This window comes from Oncorhynchus nerka, linkage group LG3 (genome assembly GCF_034236695.1).
Source record: "Oncorhynchus nerka isolate Pitt River linkage group LG3, Oner_Uvic_2.0, whole genome shotgun sequence".
In the NCBI taxonomy this organism is placed as follows: Eukaryota; Metazoa; Chordata; class Actinopteri; order Salmoniformes; family Salmonidae; genus Oncorhynchus; species Oncorhynchus nerka.
In genome coordinates, this window is record NC_088398.1 from 19475580 (window position 1) to 19501199 (window position 25620).

The 25620-nt window shown below is 41.9% G+C and overlaps 1 protein-coding gene across 1 annotated transcript; it reads right to left on the reverse strand.

Annotated features, from left to right (window-relative positions):
• Window positions 1–1446: 1446 nt before the first annotated feature.
• Window positions 1447–24423, reverse strand: LOC115103751 (fucolectin-1-like). The gene is made up of 6 exons (XM_029624660.2): window positions 24323–24423; window positions 23223–23299; window positions 11957–12251; window positions 11477–11631; window positions 11007–11289; window positions 1447–2854 (listed from the first exon to the last, which is right to left on the reverse strand). The coding sequence occupies exons 2-6, from the start codon at window positions 23296–23298 to the stop codon at window positions 2683–2685; spliced, it is 981 nt and encodes a 326-aa protein (XP_029480520.1). The 5' UTR covers window position 23299; window positions 24323–24423; the 3' UTR covers window positions 1447–2682.
• Between the last annotated feature and the right edge of the window lie 1197 nt (window positions 24424–25620).

A 25620-nucleotide genomic window follows, 5' to 3' on the forward strand; every position in this document is an offset into this window, starting at 1 on the left:
ATGTGATGGGGCTTATCCTTACCAGTTGGGGAGAGGTACCCATAAACCTCCACCTCACAGAACTGTGAAGAAGACTGTTCTGACCTGGAAGAACCACAGTCACATAACTTCCTCAGAGTGAGAGATCACTCGAAGTGAAAACACATTTTTAGAAATATTTGCAAATGTATTGAAAATTAAACATCCCTGAGTCAATACTTCGTAGAAGCACCTTTTGCAGCGATTACAGTCTTTCTGGATAAGTCTCTAAGAGCTTTCCACACCTGGATTGAGCAACATTTGCCCATTATTCTTTTCAATGTTGTTCCAGGTCTGTCAACTTGGTTGTTGATCATTACTAGACAACCAGGTATTGCCTTTGATTTTTAAGTAGGTTTAATTCAAAACTGTAACTCGGACACTCAGGAACATTCACTGTCTTCTTGGTAAACAACTCCAGTGTAGATTTGGCCTTATGTTTTACATTATTCTCCTGATGAAAGGTGAATTAATCTCATAGTATCTGGTGGAAAACAGACTGAATCAGGTTTTCCTCTAGGATTTTGCCTGTGCTTAGCTGCCTTCCGTTTCCTTTTTATCCTGAAAACCTCCCCAGACCTTAACAATTACACAAATACCCATAACATTATGCAGCAACCACAGTGTTTGAAAATATGGAGAGTGGTTCTCAGTGATGTGTTGTATTGGATTTGCCCTAAACATAACACTTTGTATTCAGGACAAACAGTTAGTTGCTTTGCCAAATTTTTTGCCGCATTACTTTAGCACCTTGTGGCTAACTGCATGCATGTTTTGAACTAGTTTTATTCTGTACAGGCTTCATTATTTTCACTCTGTCAATTAGGTTAGTATTGTGGCGTAACTACAATGTTGTTGATCCATCCTCGGTTTTCTCCTGTCACAGCCATTAAACTCTGTAATTGGAGGCCTGTAATCATTGTAATGAGTGGGTGTATTGATACACCATCCAAAGTGTAATTAATAACTTCACCATGCTTGAAGGGATATTCAATGCATGCTTTTTTATTTTTTACCCATCTACCAATAAGTGCCTTTCTTTGTGAGGCAATGGAAAAACTCCCTGGTCTTTGCAGTTGAATCTCTGTTTGAAATTCACTGCTCGACTGGGGGACCTTACAGATAGTTGTATGAGTGGTGTACAGAGCTGAGGTAGCCATTCAAATGTTTTGTTAAACACTATTATTGTACACAGTGAGTCCATGCAACTTATTATGTGACATTTTTACTACTGAACTTATTTGGGCTTGCCAAGCTTACTTTTGTATTTATTTTACTTAACCTTTATTAAACTAGGCAAGTCAGTTAAGAACAAATTATTATTTACAATGACGGCCTACCCCGGCCAAACCCTAAACCTGACGACGCTGGGCCAATTGTGCGCCGCCCTATGGGACTCCCAATTAATAACACATTATTGACTCAAGCCACTGACATTTTGGGGTTTATACAAGCCAGTGACAAAAACATATAAATTTCTATACATTTTCAATTCAGGCTGTAACACAACAAAATGTGGAAAACGTACTTTCAAAGGCGCTGTATTCCTTCTCATGGTCACTGTTAATAACCCCATGGTGTTGCCTATGGTAGTATTACTTTCAAGGTAGTTTGGTAGTATTCACTTCAAGCCTACTTTCAAGTGCTGATTTTTCATCTTTGACATCTTGTTTTATTAAGTACAATTAAAATTACCATTACGTAAACAAATTAGCATCACTAGTATTATGTCCAAATAAGGTCAAAGGCATTCAATGGACTAGTGGTGGATTCTGTCATATTCTCTAACCTAACGTCCAGTGGAGTTTAAACGTATGTTGATGTATGCTTGATTTGGTCTGGTCCTCGTCTGGTCATCCGAGTAGCATTCAGCCGTATATTAATGCAGCTGGTAAATATTTGCTTATGTTTATGGTCTTTCAAACTTTGTTCACCATGTCTTATGATATGAGGGCAGCAAGCAATAAAGTCATCTGCAGTAATTCCGACCACAATTGAATCATTTAGAGTAGAAGATAGGGATACAACTTTAGAGGGAATGGCAAAGAGTGGATTATTGTACAGAGGCCAAAATGGACCTATTTACAGACTACAAGCACAAACAACCAAATACATAATGGAAAGATTCCAGATCCAAGATTTCACCTTTAATTCATTTTAGCATAATAGCAATAGTATTACATCATTATATGTATTTCTAAGTATGAATGAGAACCATCTAACCAATAATTAGGCAACAAAAAATGTATGAATATTTTTGTGTTACACAAAATGTTGGCTAAGTTATACCCAAACTTCCAAAAAACTGTGTGCAAGAGGAACTTCCAGAACAGGGGACCAAATTTGTTTTTTGAAAGTAAATATACATTTTTGATAATTAACATATTTTTTATTTTACTAGGCAAGTCAGTTAAGAACAAATTCTTATTTTCAATGACGGCCTAGGAACAGTGGGTTAACTGCCTGTTCAGGGGCAGAACGACAGATTTGTACCTTGTCAGCTCGGGGATTTGAACTAGCAACTTTTCAGTTAATAGTCCAACAGCTCTAACCACTAGGATACCCTGCCACCCCTGGAAATATAGTAAAAAACATTCATTGTTTTTCGTAAGACAATACATTCCCCAAACATTGCAGGGTGCTGTTAAGAGTTAACGATCTGATTTAATTACATGTAGGCCCAGTCCCATCCAGGGGTGATCCGTACACCTCCACCTCACACAAGGTCAGGTACTCCTTCCTCCCTGGAATGACCACGATGACATATCGACCCTCCATCCCCGGACACTGGAAGGTGCTAGAAGTGCCAGCTGGGATAGAGGAGATCACAGCACACCTGCAGGATAAAACAGAAACAGACTACTATAGTACCTACTGATAGCCACTTCTGTTCAATTCCAAATGGATATTAAGCCCCTATCTCAGGGTACTTAAAGTAGTTAAATAAAGGTTAAATAAGAAAGTGCCCTTCTGCCGGACACGCAACAATCGTTTTGGTCAAAAACTGAGGATGCAAGGACTGACCATTCATAATATCAAAATTAGAGTTTTAACAATGTTTTGAGGCTATAAAGTGTTTGTTTAAATCTAAATTGTTTACAAACATTGGAGAAAAACTATTTTATATTTTGGGATCTTATGGGGTATGACAGTTGAACTAAGCTTATGAGGTATTTATGAGTTATATACTTTAAAAATCAGCATTACTTTGGGTATGAATCGTTAATTTAAAAGTATAAAAATGTATGTCCCAATCACAGATTGCCCCTCTAACATAACCATTAAGTAAATTAGGCAGGATAAGTATTCAGACCCCTTGACTTTTCCACATTTTGGTAGGTTACAGCCTTATTTTAAAATGGATTCAATAGTTTTTTCACTCATCAATCTACACACTCAATACCCCATAATGACAAAGCAAAAAAAGTATTTTAGAAATGTTAGCAAATGTATACAAATTAAACTGAAATATCACATTTACATAAGTATTCCAACCCTTTACTTTGTTGAAGCACCTTTGGCAATGATTACAGCCTTGAATCTTCTTGGGTATGATGCTACAAGCTTGGCACACCTGTATTTTGGAGTTTCTCCCACAACTCTCTGCAGATCCTCTCAATCAGGTTGGATGAGCAGCGTTGCTGCACAGCTATTTTCAGGTCTCTCCAGAGATGTTCGGTCGGCTTCACGTCCGGGCTCTGGCTGGGCCACACAAGGACATTCAGAGACTTGTCCCGAAGGCACTCCTGTTTGTCTTGGTTGTGTGTTTAGGGTTGTTGTCCTGTTGGAAGGTGAACATTCACTCCAGTCTGAGGCCCTGAGCACTCTGGAGCAGGTTTTAATCAAGGATCTCTGTACTTTGCTCCGTTCATCTTTACCTCGATCCTGACTACTCTTCCAGTTCCTTCCACTGAAAAACATCCCCACAGCACGGCTGCTGCCACCACCATGCTCCACCATAGAGACGGTGCCAGGTTTCCTCCAGAAGTGATGCTTGACATTCAGGCCAAAGAGAGACCAGAGAGTCTTGTTTCCCATGGTCTGAGAGTCTTTAGTTGCCTTTTGGCAAGCTCCAAGTGGGCTGTCATGTGCCTTTTACTGAGGAGTGGCTTCCGTCTGGCCACTCTACCATAACTGCCTGATTGGTGGAGTGCTGCAGAGATGGTTGTCCTTCTGGAAGGTTCTCATATCTCCACTCTGTTAGAGTGACCATCAGGTTCTTGGTCACCTCCCTGACCAATGCCCTTCTCCCCTGATTGCCGGGTTTGGCCGGGTGGCCAGCTCTAGGAAGAGTCTTGGTGGTTCCAAACTTCTTCCATTTAAGAATGATGGAGGCCATTTTTTGGTACCCTACCCCAGATCTGTGCCTCGTAAAATCCTGTCTCTGAGCTCTACAGACAACTCTTTCGACCTCATGTAAATAAGGTATTTCTGTTTTTATTTGTATTAAATTAGCAAACATTTCTAAAAACCAGTTTTTGAGGATGTTTTTTATTTAATACATTTTAGAATAAGGCGGGGAAAAAATGTGGGAAAAGTCAAGGTGTCTGAATACATTCCGATGGCACTGTATTTATTTATATGGTTATAGCTCCACCTTGCCTGCTGATAGGCTTGGTTGGTTTTCCAAGCCTCATTGCTTCAACTAATCTTTAAAACGTATATGACGCCAGATTCAAAACGTATAATTTTTCAATTTAAATTATTATACAAGTTATTGCAACCAAAATAATGTTATATACAGTATATGGGGGATACAACTGTCATGACATGGCCCTCTTTGGGTATAGCGAGTGCCTTCCCCTCTCTCCTCTCCTACACCCAGGTTCTGTTATCTCAGGTCATAAATTCCTGGAGGAGACTCTCTCCTCCTGGCCATGCAGAAAGAGACACATAACGAGAACAAAGTAACTTCTTCTACATCACAGAATTTGAGAACTGAACAATATCCATGTTTTGGAGAATGTGTAAATGGTCAGTGGAGAAGCCAGCTACAACCCGATCCATTTTATTTCATGTTTGTGACCTCATGAAAGACAATACAGTCACATTACCACAACTCTATTTATACAGGTGCCTTCATTATGAGGTGTGCGTCTAATTATTGTATAAAATTAATGAGTAAAGATGAAACTATTTGTGAAATTATGTAAGGTATTGTTGAACCATTGATGTGAGAGAATTGTATTCCCTTTAAAGTTTAACTAAGTCATTGGCCTGCCCCCACGAGCACAGACATGATCTGGCTCATGGGACAGCCCTTTTCTACTGTTATGAATAAAAAACCCACCTGAAGAAATCCTCTTCAGACCACGCGTACCTCGGTCAGCTGAGGGGGCGAAGGTTGAGTAGAGACCACAAAAACCTCAGTATAAGCTAAGGTTGTAATGGTTGTTGAATTCCTAACCATACCACGTGGAGCATTGGCTACAAGGGTGGAAATGGTTCAACTCTGAGACTATCGATCCCGAAAGAATAAGAGCAACTCTTCGATACTAATTACTAGTCTGCAGCTTGAAATTATGTCAACCTGACATGCGAAGACCGACAACCGCCAAAACATCTATTCTATAAGAACATTTCTGATTGGTACTCTGAAGTATCCATTCTAACCACGAAAGACTTCAGGGAAGCAGAGAGAGAGACGCTCGGATGAACTTTCCAACAGAAAGACAGACGATTCCAACAGAGATCACAACGACACACTGAGCGTAAATATATATTGATTACAATTATTCCCGACTGAGTGAGAAAAGGATTAGAATTTCAATTTAATATAATTATCAACTTTGTTGCGACAGCCTTTTCGATTTTCCCGCCCTTCTCAGTCCATACCCACTTCCCTTTGTCCACCAAGCCGTCATATCGGCGTAGCTCACTAGGGAACCTCCCTTATTTCCTTGTAACCATAACTGCTGTTTGTTTATACATTTCTGTGATTATTTAGATAGTTAGTAAATAAATGAATAACACAATTGATGTATGGAAGATTCATAGTAAAGGCTGGGTTCGTGCAGATAACCAACAATTTACGACTTTTGGAATGAGACTAACGTGAGGTAAAGAATCATTAATTAATTAGAAGACTAATTGATTAGATATTAAAATATCTGAAGAGTTATATTAGGAAAAGTATAACTTTGAAATCTGAAGATGTTCCTTTGTGCCCCGACTTCCTAGTTATTTACATTTACATGATTAGTTTAATCACGTAATAATAATTACAGAGAATAGATTTGATAAAATAACAGTCTTCACTTTAATGATGCCACAGACACGACACAACCATAGCAGCAATGCATATGCATATGCATATTTGCTGCGAAGAGACAGAATCGTTAGAGTTTTGGGACACTGTAAAGTCCATGGATAATAAGAGCACTACGATAATCAATCATTTCAATAAGCATTTTGCTACGGCTGGCCATGCTTTCCACCTGGCTAGCCCTACCCCGGCCAACAGCTCAGCACCCCGGCCAACAGCTCAGCAACCCTACCCCAGTATCTCCACTTGCACATCATCATCTACACATCTATCACTCCAGTGTTAATGCTAAATTGTAATTATTTCTCCTCTAGGGCCTATTTATTGCCTTACCTCTGTACTCTTCTACTTTTGCACACACTGTACATAGATTTTTCTATTGTGTTATTGACTGTACGTTTGTTTGTGTGTAACTCTGTGTTGTTTTTGTCACACTGCTTTACTTTATCTTGACCAGGTTGCAATTGAAAATGAGAACTTGTTCTCAAATGGTCTACCTGGTTAAATAAAGGTGAAATTTTAAAAATACAATTTGTTTTGGTACTTTCCATATGTAGCTTTTGTTTGGTAGCAGGTCTAGAAATGGCTGAAGAATTGCTACATATACCTGGAGCTAACTCTGCAGATAGCGCTACAGGGTGATTGGAAAAGTCATAGTCAATCGATCAATAATATAAAAACCTTTGGCACTATATATATATATATATATATATATATATATATATGAACTCAGCAAAATAAGAAACGTTCCGTTTTCAGGACCCTGTCTTTCAAAGATAATTCATAAAAATCCAAATAAGTTCACAGATCTTCATTGTAAAGCTTTTAAACACTGTTTCCCATGCTTGTTCATAGATCCATAAACAATTAATGAACATGCACCTGTGGAACGGTCGTTACGACACTAACAGCTTACAGACGGTAGGCAATTAAGGTCACAGTTATGAAAACTTAGGACACTAAAGAGGCCTTTCTACTGACTCTGAAAAACATCAAAAGAAAGATGCCCAGGGTTCCTGCTCATCTGCGTGAACGTGCCTTAGGCATGTTGCAAGGAGGCATGAGGACTGCAGATGTGGCCAGGGCAATAAATTGCAATGTCCATACTGTGAGATGCCTAAGACAGCGCTACAGGGACACAGGATGGACAGCTGATCATCCTCGCAGTGGCAGACCACGTGTAACGACACCTGCACAGGATTGGTACATCCGAACATCACACCTGCGTGACAGGAACAGGAGGGCAACAACAACTGCCCGAGATACACCAGGAACACACATTACATTTACATTTAAGTCATTTAGCAGACGCTCTTATCCAGAGCGACTTACAAATTGGTGCATTCACCTTATGACATCCAGTGGAGCAGCCACTTTACAATAGTGCATCTAAATCTTTTAAGGGGGGTGAGAAGGATTACTTTATCCTATCCTAGGTATTCCTTAAAGAGGTGGGGTTTCAGGTGTCTCCGGAAGGTGGTGATTGACTCCGCTGTCCTGGCGTCGTGAGGGAGTTTGTTCCACCATTGGGGGGCCAGAGCAGCGAACAGTTTTGACTGGGCTGAGCGGGAACTGTACTTCCTCAGTGGTAGGGAGGCGAGCAGGCCAGAGGTGGATGAACGCAGTGCCCTTGTTTGGGTGTAGGGCCTGATCAGAGCCTGAGGTACTGAGGTGCCGTTCCCCTCACAGCTCCGTAGGCAAGCACCATGGTCTTGTAGCGGATGCGAGCTTCAACTGGAAGCCAGTGGAGAGAGCGGAGGAGCGGGGTGACGTGAGAGAACTTGGGAAGGTTGAACACCAGACGGGCTGCGGCGTTCTGGATGAGTTGTAGGGGTTTAATGGCACAGACAGGGAGCCCAGCCAACAGCGAGTTGCAGTAATCCAGACGGGAGATGACAAGTGCCTGGATTAGGACCTGCGCCGCTTCCTGTGTGAGGCAGGGTCGTACTCTGCGGATGTTGTAGAGCATGAACCTACAGGAACGGGGCACCGCCTTGATGTTAGTTGAGAACGACAGGGTGTTGTCCAGGATCACGCCAAGGTTCTTAGCGCTCTGGGAGGAGGACACAGTGGAGTTGTCAACCGTGATGGCGAGATCATGGAACGGGCAGTCCTTCCCCGGGAGGAAGAGCAGCTCCGTCTTGCCGAGGTTCAGCTTGAGGTGGTGATCCGTCATCCACACTGATATGTCTGCCAGACATGCAGAGATGCGATTCGCCACCTGGTCATCAGAAGGGGGAAAGGAGAAGATTAATTGTGTGTCGTCTGCATAGCAATGATAGGAGAGACCATGTGAGGTTATGACAGAGCCAAGTGACTTGGTGTATAGCGAGAATAGGAGAGGGCCTAGAACAGAGCCCTGGGGGACACCAGTGGTGAGAGCACGTGGTGAGGAGACGGATTCTCGCCACGCCACCTGGTAGGAGCGACCTGTCAGGTAGGACGCAACCAAGCGTGGGCCGCGCCGGAGATGCCCAACTCGGAGAGGGTGGAGAGGAGGATCTGATGGTTCACAGTATCGAAGGCAGCCGATAGGTCTAGAAGGATGAGAGCAGAGGAGAGAGAGTTAGCTTTAGCAGTGCGGAGCACCTCCGTGATACAGAGAAGAGCAGTCTCAGTTGAATGACTAGTCTTGAAACCTGACTGATTTGGGTCAAGAAGGTCATTCTGAGAGAGATAGCGGGAGAGCTGGCCAAGGACGGCACGTTCAAGGGTTTTGGAGAGAAAAGAAAGAAGGGATACTGGTCTGTAGTTGTTGACATCGGAGGGATCGAGTGTAGGTTTTTTCAGAAGGGGTGCAACTCTCGCTCTCTTGAAGACGGAAGGGACGTAGCCAGCGGTCAGGGATGAGTTGATGAGCGAGGTGAGGTAAGGGAGAAGGTCTCCGGAAATGGTCTGGAGAAGAGAGGAGGGGATAGGGTCAAGCGGGCAGGTTGTTGGGCGGCCGGCCGTCACAAAACGCGAGATTTCATCTGGAGAGAGAGGGGAGAAAGAGGTCAGAGCACAGGGTAGGGCAGTGTGAGCAGAACCAGCGGTGTCGTTTGACTTAGCAAACGAGGATCGGATGTCGTCGATCTTCTTTTCAAAATGGTTGACGAAGTCATCTGCAGAGAGGGAGGAGGGGGGGAGGGGGAGGGGGATTCAGGAGGGAGGAGAAGGTGGCAAAGAGCTTCCTAGGGTTAGAGGCAGATGCATGGAATTTAGAGTGGTAGAAAGTGGCTTTAGCAGCAGCGACAGAAGAGGAAAATGTAGAGAGGAGGGAGTGAAAGGATGCCAGGTCCGCAGGGAGGCGAGTTTTCCTCCATTTCCGCTCGGCTGCCCGGATCCCTCGATCAGTGCTCAGACTGTCCGCAAAAGGCTGAGAAAGACTGGACTGGGGGCTTGTAGGCCTGTTGTAAAGCAGGTCCTCACCAGACATCACTGGCAACAACATCGCCTTTTGTCCCAAACCCACCATCGCTGGACCAGACAGGACTGGCAAAAAGTGCTCTGACAAGTCACGGTTTTGTAACACCAGCGGTGATGGTCAGATTCGCGTTTATCGTTGAAGGAATGAGCATTACACTGAGGCCTGTACTCTGGAGCGGGATCGATTTGGAGATGGAGGGTCCGTCATAGTCTGGGGCGGTGTATCACAGCATCATCGGACTGAGCTTGTTGGTATTGCAGGCCATCTCCATGCTGTGCGTTACAGGGAAGACATCCTCCTCCCTCATGTGGTACCCTTCCTGCAGGTTCATCCTGACATGACCCTCCAGCATGACAATGCCACCAGTCAAACTGCTCATTCTGTGTGTGATTTCCTTGCAGACAAGAATGTCAGTGTTCTGCCATGGCCAGCGAAGAGACCGGATCTCAATCTCATTGAGCATCTCACAGCAAGAACTGGCAAATCTGATGCAGTCCATGAGGAGGAGATGCAGTGCAGTACTTAATGCAGTTGGTGGCCACACCAGATACTGAATGTTACTTTTGATTTTGAACCCCCCCCCCCCTTTGTTCAGGGACACATTATTCCATTTTCTGTTTGTCATGTCTGTGAAACTTGTTCAGTTTCACTATTATTCAACCATGCTGGTCATTTTTGAACATCTTGGCCACGTTCTGTTATAATCTCCACCCGGCACAGCCAGAAGAGGACTGGCCACCCCACATATGCTCTCTCTAATTCTCTCTTTCTTTTCTCTCTCTCGGAGGACCTGAGCCCTAGGACCGTGCCCCAGGACTACCTGACATGATGACTCCTTGCTGTCCCCAGTCCACCTGACTGTGCTGCTGCTCCAGTTTCAACTGTTCTGCCGTATTATTATTCGACCATGCTGGTCATTTATGAACATTTGAACATCTTGGTCATGTTCTGTTATAATCTCTACCCGGCACAGCCAGAAGAGGACTGGCCACCCCACATAGCCTGGTTCCTCTCTAGGTTTCTTCCTAGGTTTTGGCCTTTCTAGGGAGTTTTTCCTAGCCACCGTGCTTTTACACCTGCATTGTTTGCTGTTTGGGTTTTTAGGCTGGGTTTCTGTACAGCACTTTGAGATATCAGCTGATGTACGAAGGGCTATATAAATACATTTGATTTGATTTGATTTGATATGTCTCAGTTGTTGAATCTTGTTATGTTCATACAAATACCCTTGAATGAGTAGGTGTGTCAAGACTTTTGACTTTAATCTTTAAAACTTAAAGTTAAATGGACCTCAACTCTCCTACAGTAATTCACCTAGGATTGTCGATGCCGTTGTTTTCCAGGGAGTCTCCAATGCGTATCTCAGCTCCATTGAGTCTGCTGGGAACACTGTCGACTGTGTTGGTGATGATGATGGAGAACACTTTGTAGGTCTTCAGAAGGTCCACCCTCCACCAGGCGTTGATGTCCTGTAGAGTGTGGGTGCAGGACCCTCCTATCCAAATAGCGTTGCGATTCCCGTCAATAGCATTGCCTGGAATGCCAAACCCATACAAAGACGACTGGGTGGCCTTTCCATATAGAGCCACATTCTCTCCTGGACAAAATAGAGCATAACACACAATAACTATCATCTTATCAAACAATTGTTGGAACATGTGTAAACATATTCATGCACTGTAATCGTAGAGATTAATGTTTAGACTACCATTACAGAGAATATAACAAAAGTTGTACTTATAACACACTGTTCATTATATATATAAATGATTATAAGTTCTGACCAGTTGGGGCAAGGTAGCCATAAACCTCCACTTCACAGAGTGTCAGAAGTCTTTTCTGGCCTGGTAGAACCACAGTCACATAGCGTCCTTTGAAGCCTGGGTCAAAGGCAAGGGTGAGAGAACTGCCAACTGGAACGGAGGGAATTGTTTTAACCCTGGAGAGAGAAATGTGTTTTACTGACCTCGTTACTGGAAAATACTGCCTCATGAACTATATAACTTGATTTAAACTAAAGTAACAAGACACAGGAGATGATATGCTGATATCTATAACTGTGCCTGTGGTCTGGTGGTAACCTGTGAGTGGGGTTGAAACTTTTCACCAGCATTGCTTGTTTCTATCTGTCCTGCCTGCATGGGTTTTTATGTACAGTAAGTCCACTATGTATATTCTGCTTACTCTAATGGAGTTCTTCATGGACATAAACAGTAACAACACATTGTAAATACAAGTTCAAAAACCACAGTATCTTGACTCACAGAGGGTTATGAATGCCATTGTCCACTAAAGAATTTCCTATTCGTATCTCAGCCCCGTTAAGCCTCTCAGGAACAGCATCCCCTCTGTTGGTGACGGTGATGGAGGTGACTATGTAGGTATCAAGCAGGTCCACTCTCCACCAGGGGTTAGTGGATTCGTCAGTGGCAGTGCAGGACCCATGATGGAAATGTGAATCGCGGTTCCCATCAATGGCATTGGAGGCATGACTGTAACCGTGCCATGGGTTCTCGATGAGGTCTGACTGTGTAGCTTTTCCACGCAAGGCAAGATTTCCTGCAGGTGAACACATCATTGAGTGAGTATAGAGGAACAATTTAATGATGCTGTCAAAACAGAATAACAGTTTTCTAATCTGTTGAATGTCCAGGGCCTTAGCGAAAAAAAAATGTTACATGGTAGATAAAATCATGACATTTAGTACAAACATGAATTCAGATGATATGAAAACATCCGAGAAGGGATGCTTGTTGCAAACTTAACGTGGATGCGCAAGACTAAATGGCCGCCGATGTAGATGATAATTAATCCATAGTCATGTATAAAATAAGTTATTAAGCAACATTTTTATAAAATAACATGACATTAAGTAATAATACATTAAATGTATTCCTTAAGTTCTGAAAACGTGGAGAAAATAAAATACTCTAGGTTCTGGTTCACATGTGCCGGCACAATGGCATAATGGCACAATGCAGTGCATGATAATCCAGCACCCAGCCATCAACACTTCTGAGAACAGAGGGGCTCACTTTTGCAGCCACTATTGAAACATGAAAAATGGTTTGGTAATAGAAATTTGGTACTTTTGGTACTTCTATTAAATTTGTCTCACGTTTGGAAATCAACTAAATGTATTTAACTTATTATAAAATGATTACATTTGATCTGTGTGTGCGGTGCGGTATGGTTTCCTAAAAACTTTTTAAATGAAAAGTAATCTAAAAAGTCATCTATCCCTACCTGGCAGAATCATTATTATTTGCATCAATCCAGTGGCCATGTGTTTTGCAAACTCCATCACATGCTCGTGTGTGCTACAGAAATGCTGAGTGTATACACACTTGAATTAAAGAGTAACAACACTCAAAATACTATTTTTTCCGTTGTATGGTTTTGGCATCGAATATCATGATACTTAACCTGGTATCTGTATCGAAGTAAACTTTTCTGTATCGTGACAACACTAGCTTCTTAGGGCTGAGATCCCGGTAAAGGGATCGATATGACAACAGCCAGTGAAAGTGCAGAGCGCCAAATTCAAACAACAGAAATCTCACAATTAAAAGTCAAAGATAGGAGTCACAAAAAGCACAAATATAGGAGTCACAAAAAGCACAAATGGAGATAAAATGAATCACTAACCTTTGATGATCTTCATCAGATGACACTCATAGGACTTCATGTTACACAATACATGTATGTTTTGTTCGATAAAGTGCATATTTATATCCAAAAATCTCTGTTTACATTGGCGTGTCATGTTCAGTAGTTCCAAAGCGTGAGAGCCACATCAATTCACAGAAATACTCATAATAAACATTGATAAAAGATACAACTATTATACATGGAACTTTAGATAAACTTCTCCTTAACTTCTTGGTGACAGGGGGCAGTATTTTCACTTCCGGATGAAATGCATGCCCAAATTCAACTGCCTGCTACTCATCCCCAGAAGATAAGATATGCATATTATTGGTATATTTTGATAGAAAACACTATGAAGTTTCTAAAACTGTTTGAATCATGTCTGTGAGTATAACAGAACGTATTTAGCAGGAGAAACCCCGAGGACAAACCATTCAGAAATGTATTTTGAGGTCCCTCTCTTTTCAATCGTTTTCATTGGGAATCCAGATTTCTAAGGGACCTTCTTGCAGTTCCTATCACTTCCACTGGATGTCACAACAGTCTTTAGAAATTGGTTGAGGTTATTCCTTTGTGTAATGAAGAAGTACGGCCATCTTGAACGAGGGTCACTTGAAGTGTACTGTTAGATAGAGGCGCGTGACCAGAAAGCTAGCTATAGTTTGTTTTCTTCCTGTATTGAACACAGATCATCCCGTCTTAAATTTTATCAATTATTTACGTTAAAAAAATTCCATAAAGTTCTATTACAAAAGTAGTTTGAAATGTTTTGGCAAAGTTTACAGGTAACTTTTGAGATATTTTGTAGTCACGTTGCGCAGGTTGGAACCGGTGTATTTCTGGATCAAACTCGCCAATTAAATGGACATTTTGAAAATATATCGACGGAATTAATCGAACAAAAGAACCATTTGGGACATATTGGAGTGCCAACAAAAGAAGCTCGTCAAAGGTAAGGCATGATTTATATTTTTATTTCTGCGTTTTGTGTCGCGCCTGCAGGGTTGAAATATGGTTTCTCTCTTTGTTTACAGAGGTGCTATCCTCAGATAATAGCATTGATTGCTTTCACCGAAAAGCCTTTTGAAATCTGACATTCAGATTCACAACAAGTGTAGCTTTAATTGCTATCTTGCATGTGTGATTTAATGAAAGTTAAATTTTTATAGTAATTTATTTGAATTTGGCACTCTGCATTTTCCCTGACGCTAGTGTCCCACATATCCCAGAGAGGTTAATGCGAGAGTACGGGGCTCAGAGACCAAACAGCCAAAGAAATATCCGCCATGTTGGGTAGTCAATATTAGTCAGAAATAGCATCATAAATATTCACTTACCTTTGATAATCTTCATCAGAATACACTCCCAGGAATCGCAGTTCCACAATAAATATTTGTTTTGTTCGATAATGTCCATCATTTATGTTCAAATTTCTCCTTGTTGTTAGCGCGTTCAGCCCAGTAATCCAAATTCATGACGCGCGAGCAGACGAGCAAACAAAAGTCGAAAAGTTCCGTTACAGTCCGTAGAAACATGTCAAACGATGTATAGAATCAATCTTTAGGATGTTTTTAACATAAATCATCAATCATTTTCCAACCGGAGAATTCCATTGTCTGTAGAAAAGCAATGGAAAGCAAGCTAACTTTCACGTGACCGCGCATGGTCAGCTCGTGGGACTCAGGCAGACCTCTGACTCATTCCCTTCTCATTCAGCCCCACTTCACACTAGAAGCATCAAACAAGGTTCTAAAGACGGTTGACATCTAGTGGAAGCCTTAGGAAGTGCAAGATGACCAATATCCCACTGTATCTTCAATAGCGGCTGAGTTAAAACTACAAGCCTCAGATTTCTCACTTCCTGTTTGGATTTTTTTCTCATTTTTTCTGCCATATGGGGTTCTGTTATACTCACAGACATCATTCAAACAGTTTTAGAAACTTCAGAGTGTTTTCTATCCAAAAATACTAATAATATGCATATATTAGCAACTGGGACTGAGGAGCAGGCAGTTTACTCTGGGCACCTCTGGGCACCTTATTCATCCAAGCTACTCAATACTGCCCCAAGCCATAAGAAGCTAGCAGGCAGTTTGGCAGCCTCTGGTAAAAGCGTCCACAAAGTTGTAATGGCGCCGTTTTATGGTCCGCTAACCAATTGTGCTAATGTGTGTGTTTTTTGGAGTTATTTGTAACTTATTTTGTACGTAATGTTTCTGCCACCGTCTCTTATGACCGAAAAGAGCTTCTAGATATCAGAGCTTCTAGATATCAGCGATTACTCACCCTGTACTGGAAGAAGATTTGTTCATTAACGAGTCGGACACAAAGGATTTACTCCAGACACCCGACAAGGCCCTCATCCCAGTCATTCGCTGGAGAAAGAGAGGGACATTTCTGGGACGTAGGTCTGGGTGCCTTATAAGTATTCGACGGCGAGTGGGTAATCTGCCTTTACCATTGGTACCATTAGCCAACGTACAATCATTGGATAATAGAATAGACAAACTATGAATATGTATATCCTACCCACTGGACATTAAAAACTGTAATATCTTATGTTTCACCGAGTCGTGGCTGAACGACGACATGAATAACATACAGCTGGCGGGTTTTACACTTTTTAACCAGGATATTACATATTGTAAGACAAAGGGTGGCAGTCTATGTATATTTGTAAACAACAGCTGGTGCATGAAATCTAAGGAAGTCTCGAGGGTTTGCTTGTCTGAGGTAGAGTATCTCATGATAAGCTGTAGACCACACTATTTACCAAGAGAGTCTATTTAACACCACAAACCGATGCTGACACTAAGACCGCAATCAATGAGCTGTATATGGCCATAAGCAAACTTAAATCTGTTTTTACCTAAAAAGTTCTCTAGACCACCTTTACTCCACACACAGAGACGTGTACAAAACTCTCCCCCGCCCTCCATTTGAAGCAGATGAAGGAGATGCTAAGCTACAGGACTGTTTTGTTAACACAGACTGGAATAAGTTCCAAGATTCTTTCGATGGCTTTGAGGAGTACACCACATCAGTCACTGGCTTCATCAATTAGTGCATAGATGATGTCATCCCAACAGTGACTGTACGTAAATACCCCAGCCGGAAGTCATGGATTATAGGAACTTATTCCACCACTGAGCTAAAGGGTAGAGCTGCCGCTTTCAAGGAGCGGGACTCCAACCCGGTTTTTAAGAAATCCCACTATGCTCTCTGACTAACCATCAAACAGGCAAAGCATCAATACAGGACTAAGATTGAATCATACTACACTGGCTGCAATGCTTGTCAGATGTGGCAGGGCTTGCAAACTTTTACAGACTGCAAAGGGAAGCACAGCCGCAAGCAGCCCAGTGACACGAGCCTACCAGACAAGCTAAATCACATGCTTGAGAGCATCAGCTGTTCCGGACGACTGTGTGATCACGCTCTCCGTAGCCGATGTGAGTAAGACCTTTAAACAGGTCAACATTCACAAGGCCGCAGGGCCAGACGGATTACCAGGATGTGTACTCCGAGCATGCACTGACCACCTTGCAAGTGTCTTCACTGACATTTTCAACCTGTCCCTGACTGAGTCTGTAATAACAACATGTTTCTAGCAGACCCCCAAAGTCCCTGTGCTTAAGAACACTAAGGTAACCTTCCTAAATGACTACCGACTCGTAGTACTCACGTCTGTAGCCATGAAGTGCTTTGAAAGGCTGGCCATGGCTCACATCAACACCATTATACCAGAAACCCTAGACCCACTCCAATTTGCATACCGCCCCAACAGATCCGCAGATGATGCACTCTCTATTGCACTCCACACTGCCCTTTCACACCTGGACTAAAGGAACACCTATGCGAGAATGCTATTCATTGACTAGAGCTCAGCGTTCAACACCATAGTGCCCTCAAAGCTCATCACTAAGCTAAGGGCTCTGTGACTAAACACCTCCCTCTGCAACTGGATCCTGGACTTCCTGACGGGCCGCCCCCAGGTGGTAAGAGTAGGTGACAACACATCCGCCACCTCAACACAGGGGTCCCTCAGGGGTGCGTGCCTCCTGTACTCCCTGTTCACTCATGACTGCATGGCCAGGAATGACTCCAACACCATCATTAAGTTTCCCGATGACACAACAGTGGTAGGCCTGATCACCGACAATGATGAGGCAGTCTATAGGGAAGAGGTCAGAGACCTGGCTGTGTGGTGCCAGTGTAGGAGAGTTAAAATGGTTATTACATCAAACTAGTGCACAATGCAGAACAGAACCTCCAGGTTGAGGGTCAATGGCCCAAGCCCGCAAAAAGGAATATTCCAAATTCAGATAGAAGGGGGGGAGTCAGATCGCTATGATCGCCAGGAACTTAACCTTTGGTTTCTAGTTTCAATTGTTGCGCTACTAGTACTGCCTGTTAATGTTAAGTAGGCAGCTACAGTAGCTGGATGATATTAACATCTTCGTTTTTTATTAAATTAAATGTATTTTATTTAATCTGGGTGCTTACGTCACCTACTAACACCCTGGTACTAACCGTAGCTCCCGTTCTCCTCAGTCCAAGAAAACACTGCGAGAGAAAGGTATGTGTCGCAGATTACTCCGGTGTAGAAGTCCGTAATGTTAAATAAAGAATGCATACCAAGGTTAATGCTGTAGATATTGTTATAAGGGAGTGTGAGACTATTAAAACAAGTACGTTTCAGAGTTTTATCATTGCTATTGATATAGTTTTATAGAGTGCTAAAAGTATTGCTGTTGCTTGCTTTCTGTGATGCAGATGGTTAGCTGAACTGCCGATTTTGCTGGCTTTGCATTATGGGAGTTTTTTTCACTTCGGACTGAATGGGATAAATGTGATTTCACATTGTAGCTTGTTTGTATTACAGTGTTTTTTTTACATGAGTTGTTGTATTTTAATACTGTCAACACTGAAAGCACCTAGCAATCCATTAGAGATGTGAGACAGGGTTTCATCTTTCTTCATGCTCCTCTATAGAAAAACCTGTCAGATGGTGCATTGGAGATTGATGTATTCCTGTCCTGTCTTTTCATGATATAATTACAGGTATGGTTCTACTGTCTAAGAATTACTATTATACATTCTTTGTACTTATTTTATTCTATACATTGTGACTTTATGTATGAATGTGATTGTGGGAGTCTGAGAAAGCACAGAGAGAAAGAACAATTTGTCAGATGGTGCATTGGAGACTGATGTATTCCTGTCCTGTCTTTTCATAATATTATCTACATAAAAGCCCCTAAAGACAGCCGTGGTGTCGCTCTTCGTTTCTTGGTTCTTCTGTGGTACATATAAAGACCGCTACAGACTGGTGCAATGACCCGGATCAACAGATCAACTGCAACGGATCGCCGGGGGACCCCTACACAGAACTGGGTCGACTTAACACGTCTAGAACATTTGAGGGCAAGGTTAACGTTGTACAATATGTTGTGTACACCACAGTTGTTGAGATTACAGAACAGGTATGTATCAGTTGTTGGTGATAACAATGTACATGTTACTCCGGTTAGTGTTACTGTGAGAGGTCCACAAGTTATTACCACTGGGGTGGGGCTCAGTTGGCCAGTATGGTGGAACATAGTGCTAGAGCCAGTCCTGTTAGATACTCAGCAGTCGATACTAGAAGGCCAAGCTACCAAGCAGTAGCCAACCATAGCATGATAACAGTAGCCAACCAGGCAATGATAACAGTGAAAAGTCCCAGATGCCCATAGGGGGTGAAAATGAAAAAACGAACCCAATTGCAAGCCCTGGCAGAGTTAGTCAAACAACTGTGCAGTGAATTAGGAAATCAAGTTGCCGCTAGTCTAGCAGGGGCTGATCCAAGCACTCCCCAAACCACCGTACAAATACCTGATTGGTCAAAGGTCAACCTAATTCTGAAGTCAGACATCAGAGAACAGACCGGTGCACAGTGACTGAATGACAAGAAATTAAGCAAGCTGACTTGAAACAGAAGGGGTGCAGTTTATCAGCACAGGGGCAAGAGATACAGGACAGACTGATGGGGCAGGCTGAAGACATAGTCAGAATTGGGCTCTGTGAAACCCCCCCATTAGCATAAGCAGAGACCCTGAATCCATATTCAATATACTGAGTCAGCACTTTGGAGAGGCAATCTCATCCACAATTCCATTAGGATACTTCTTGGATTATTGGGTCAGACTGAACAAAGAAATTGACCTTGCCAATGAGTGCTTGCAAAGACAGAGAAAAAGAGTGGATGATCCAGGTCATGAGCTGACCATGATGTTTGTTAAGCACTGCCCTGACCCAGCACTATATGCCACTCTTAGATGCAAGCCTTTTGAAAAGGAGAACAAGGAAAACCTCATGGCGGTGCCCTAAAACGTCTGTAACCTCAAGACTGGACTTCTGAATGTGAGGAAGCACTGGAGAAGCTAAAAGTTGCAGTCTACCAAACAGCCATGTTGGATCACCCAGACTTTAGCAGACCATTTCTTCTATTAATAGATGCATCAATGGATGGCTTAAGTGTAGGACTTAGCCAGACACTTGCAAATAAAACTCTGTTGAGGTCCCAGTCCCGTTACCCATGACACAGATAAGAAGTTCTTCGCTCTTAAGTGGGATGTGATACGTTTACCCATTGGCTGAAGGGAAATAGATCCACAGTCCTAACAGGTAACAACCCCCTGACATATATAATGACGAAACCAAAGCTAGATGCCCGTGAGCAACGGTGGGTCTCTAAACTGATCTGTTTCACCTGTTTGCGCGCTTTAAGGACAATACAGTGTCACCAACACAGCCCGTTGCCACAGACTGTGGGCTCTCCTTCTCCGTGGCCGACGTGAGTAAAACATTTAAACGTGTTAACCCAAGCAAGGCTTCCGGCCCAGACAGCATCCCTAGCAGGGTCCTCAGAGCATGCGCAGACCAGCTGGCTGGTGTGTTTACGGACATATTTAATCAATCCCTATCCCAGTCTGCTGTCCCCACATGCTTCAAGATGGCCACAATTGTTCCTCTTCCCAAGAAAGCTAATGTAACTGAAATAAATTACTATTGAATAGACCTTAGCACAGGTATTTCCTGCTTGAGTTTCTGCCTATAGGAAGGGAGGAGCAAAATGGGGTCGTGATCTGATTTGCAGAGGCGGGGGAGGGCCTTGTAGGCATCCCGGAAGAGAGAATAGCAGTGGTCGTGTTTTTTCCCAGCGCAGGTACTACAGTTAATTTGTTGATAGAACTTCGGTCAGGATATGTGGTTTCCAGTTTGCATCAAGTCCAGTGTAATTCCTTGAGGGCCGTCATGGTATCGGCTTGAGGGGGAATATACACGGCTGTGACTATAACCAAAGATAATTCTCTTGGGAGGTAATACTGTCGGCATTTGATTGTGAGGTGTTCTAGGACGGGTGAACAAAAGGTCTTGAGTTTCTGAATGTTATCGCAATCACACCATGAGTGGTTAATCATGAAACATACACCACCGCCCTTCTTCCCGGAGAGTTCTTTATTCCTGTCTGCGCAATGTACTGAGAACCCAACTGTCTGTATGAACGGGAAGTGTATATCTGGAGAGAGCCATGATTCCGTGAAACAGAGTATGTTACAGTCCTTTATGTCTCTCTGGAAGGAGATCCTCGCCCTGAGCTCGTCTACTTTTTTGTCCAGAGTCTGAACTTTAGCAAGTAATATCAAATCAAATGTATTTATATAGCCCTTCGTACATCAGCTGATATCTCAAAGTGCTGTACAGAAACCCAGCCTAAAACCCCAAACAGCAAGCAATGCAGGTGTAGAAGCATGGTGGCTAGGAAAAACTCCCTAGAAAGGCCAAAACCTAGGAAGAAACCTAGAGAGGAACCAGGCTATGTGGGGTGGCCAGTCCTCTTCTGGCTGTGCCGGGTGGAGATTATAACAGAACATGGCCAAGATGTTCAAATGTTCATAAATGACCAGCATGGTCGAATAATAATAAGGCAGAACAGTTGAAACTGGAGCAGCAGCACAGTTTCAATAGACTCTGAAGCGGTGGATGGTTTGCCCGCCTCCTGAGTTGGACTAGAAGTCCACTCAGAATACCTCTTCTCTGCCAGCGTCATCTTGGAGCAGCCTCTGGGATAAGTTAAATTGCCCTGGGTGGTGCGAACAACGCAACCAATTCAGGAAAGTCGTAATCCTGGTCGTAATGCTGGTGAGTTACCGCCACTCTGATATCCAAAAGTTATTTCCGGCTGTATGTAATAACGCGAAAACGTTATGGGCTAATAATGTTAGAAATACCACACACAAAAACTAAATACTGCAAAGCTGCTTAGGAGCTGGAAGCAGAGCTGCCAGGTCTGCCGGCGCCATCTTTCAGCCATCACTTTTTAACGCCAAGGCCCCGGATATGATCCTAGTACATAAATCTGCAAGTTGTGTCGTAAATACATTGAGATATAATATTTCCTCACATTTCATAGTAAGAGACCTTGCCCTGTTAATTTAAAGGGCATAATATCTCAACCTGGTCTCAGAGCATTTTGTATTATTCTGTATGTAAATGCATAACACACCATTTAGCATGATATGTTATGTTTCGTAGGTTATGTACTAATTTGTAGATGTTCATCACCCAATTCGTATGATATGTTAAGAATTACAATTCGGTATTATATATTACAATTTGCTAAACGTTTTATATGTTACGTATTTGCAAACTTATGATATCTTACGAATTCGCTAAATGTATAATATGATACGAATTTGAAAAAGTATGATAAGTTACAAATGCAAGCTAGCTGACTAACATTAGCAAGCTCGCTAAAGTCAGCTAGGCCAGGTGTTAGGGTTAATGTTAGGGTTACTTTAAGGAGTTAGGTTCAAGGGTTCGGGTTTGGGGAAGGGTTGGTCGAGAAAGGTTGAGGTTAGGTTAGCTAATTTGCTAAGTAGTTTTGTTGGGGCTTGTTTCCTTGTTCCTTGTCAATCATTGGCTCATTGGTGTAATTAGCATTGTGACAATATCTTTAATTAAACCATTCAAAAAGCTTTATTAATGCAGTTGCAGACAGAAGTTGACCCCAGGAACATAGCACACATTTTTCTGAGTAAGTTCTGCAAAATATTAAAGGTCCCAAGTTATTTTATTAAACCCGAAGTCCAACCCTAGTGATGTCACTGCCTACATCATTATCTTCTACTCCTGATACCAAAACCATGCCTACTCAACACTAAAACTCTTGTTTATATAGCTATCTAAAAGCTTAGCAGTAAATGTCCAAGTTGATTTAGAGTGGAATGTCTAACTAATCTCTTATCTCTTACACTCCCCTGCAGAGTTCTGTCTTCACAGTCACACATTTCTCAGACAGTTTCTTCATAAGAGCCTAGAAAAGTACTGTGGAACAATATTAAACCTCACAATGTCTATATATATTGTTAATTTGTAGTCTAGGACCCAATAAATGTAAGGAGGGAGGGGTCTTATAGCCCCTCCCCTTCTATTAATACAACATAAGCATAATTATTATAATACATCAAACATTTGGTACAGCCCCTATCATGAGCCCTAGGTGAACCCCTTTCATTTTCAATGTAGCTCAAATGTAGTAAGTAGTCAAAAAGTTGCCATTTAGCTAAAGTTGTCCATGATAGGATTCGAACTCCCGATTTTAGGGTTGCTAGAGGTTTGCGTTATACGTCCGCCCATCTATCTATCCAACTAACCACCCTACTATAGTTTTTGCCTTAAGTAACCATCTGTCTTATGTAACCATATCAAACGTAACATATCATATCAAATGGAGAGTCTTGGTTTACGTACAGAATGATACGAAATGCTCTGAGACCAGGTTTAATATCTATCAGTTAATAACAGGAGGAAAGGAATTAAAGATGTGATTACTTGGGACGGTCGCGCCAATAGAGCCTGCCAGTCCCAGGAGATTCAACAAGAGGAACATCATGGCTGATCTCACCATCCTGGAGGAAAAGCCCAGAGCAAGTCAACAATGGGTCTAATAGGAACCAGTCCACAGAAACATTCAATTCAATCACAATTTATCATTTTTATAAACTCAGCACACTTGAAAAAAAAAGACATTTTAAATATTGTTTTTACTCAACTCGTAAAAAGAATAAACACCAAGAGAATTTTGGGGAGTGTAATTTTTAAATGTTTTGTACTATTCATTTGAACTCATTTTAACATTCTGTCATAAAGAGCACATGTTGAAGTTCATTTAAAACATGTTTTAAACATTTCTAGTCATCTATGTGTAACATGGTTGAAGTGTTATTCTTGCCCCGCTCAGTTTTCTACCATGTTTTAATTGAAAATATTATTAAAAACTAATCACCATATGAAAATGAGACTTCAGTTCCCGTAGCATGGTTGTTCTTGAAAATGTAAATGTATCACTAATCTGGTGAAATTAGTAATAATCTTCGGAAATGACATTGTCAAAGCAACAAAATAACAAGGGCTTTACTATTATGGTGAAGACTTCGGGACATTTTTGGGTTAAAATCTTCCTCAGAAAAGGGACATGTCCAAAGGCAGATTTTTGGCTATTTAGAAATACTTTATTATTTATACTGTATTAGATTTTTTTTAAAGGGCACTTATTTTTATATAACAGGCATACATTTCTGTATAAGTTCTACTTAATAAAGAACGTAATTCAAGAGTATGATATTAGCAGAAAGGACCATGAGAGGTGCTGCATTACTCTTAGCACTATTCTCTCCTTTCGTGAACTTGCTACTTTTTTAAATAGAATTACAAGTCTTTCTCCTTGTAAACACATCAGCATGCATTTTAGTAAAGGATTGGATTATGGGAACATCACGCCCATCTGAATTCAACCCACTGCTGAATTAAGACATTATTATTATGCCATAACTGTTATGAAAATCAACATTTAACGTGTGGTTGTGTAAAGTAGAAAATATAACATAATAGAAGACAATTCCAAACAGTATTAGATGTTAATATCCTCTTACCTTCACACTCAACAAAACAAGGTCACTGTTGATGTTGATGTAGGTAAAAGCTCTGTAGACAGCTGAATCTGACTGATTCATTTATACACCAGTCACAAAGTCAAACACGCCCCCACCCCTCGTCTCCAAGGACATCCTCCTAACAATTTACCATACCATGATAACTAGTCACCTGCCCCTACTGTTCCATAGTTTGACTTCCAGCCCCACATCAGTGCGATAAGACAGGTCTCAACCATCTCCAGTTAATCATCAACAGGGCTGCTTGTATTATGACCGGGCATTCGTGGAGGGAACAGAAGAGATACTTCTGTAAAATGCTGGAATCTAACCACTGACGGACAGGATCCTTTTCAACATCCTAGTGACGTTTCTTTGGGACCATTATAGACATCCTGACAACTGATACACTGAATGTCCTGAGAACGTCCTAAAAACATCCTTATCTGGTCCTCAATGACATTCCAGGACCATCCTGGGAACTAGACAAAACACTCCTAGAGAATGTTCTCTTGTGACCATGACACATTCGTCCCAATGACAGGAACAATAATGTGTTGACTTTTGTCTTGTAGACGGCTACAAGAATGGCTCTGGCTGCACAAGGACACCATGTGGGAGAGCTGCTAGCAGGTATTGGAGGACTTCATGCTCAAGGACATCATGTGGGAGAGCTGCTAGCAGGTATTGGAGGACTTCATGCTCAAGGGGACTTTGGTTTTTGCTATGAGTAAATATGGGTGTTTATTTATTTTTGTGTGAAACATTTGCTTCGGTGGATCCTTTTTGTAACCTGCCTGCTGGCCTGCGCTGCTTAATGGGCTCCTTTGTTTCTTTGGTTTGGATTGTATGTTTGTCTGATGATTTGAAGTAACATGATTTTTAAATGAAAAATAAAGAGAACATTTTATTCGGAGATGAGGCATTCTCACTGAATTGTGAAAACGAATTGAGAATGTATTGAAACTTGATTACTGAAACGATGACAACTGAAAACCACGCCGTATGAAAATAAAAATATACCTTTTGTTGTTTGCCTCTGCTTCAATCTGCCTGCTCAACTCAGACCTTAGAACATGTCACTTTTCCACCCTGTGACATAATCATTGAGACAAATAACTAAAACATCAAATCAAATCAAATTTTATTTGTCACATACACATGGTTAGCAGATGTTAATGCGAGTGTAGCGAAATGCTTGTGCTTCTAGTTCCGACAATGCAGTAATAACCAACAAGTAATCTAGCTAACAATTCCAAAACTACTACCTTATAGACACAAGTGTAAGGGGATAAAGA

Excerpts from the sequence above, each read along its gene's own strand:
- LOC115103751 (XM_029624660.2), bottom strand. The coding sequence starts at position 23,298 with ATGGTGAGATCAGCCATGATGTTCCTCTTGTTGAATCTCCTGGGACTG. Across the intron at positions 11,632-11,956 it reads AATGGCATTCATAACCCTCT|GGTTAAAACAATTCCCTCCG; the intron begins GTGAGTCAAGAT and ends TTCTCTCTCCAG. Across the intron at positions 2,855-11,006 it reads AACGGCATCGACAATCCTAG|GTGTGCTGTGATCTCCTCTA; the intron begins GTGAATTACTGT and ends TTTATCCTGCAG.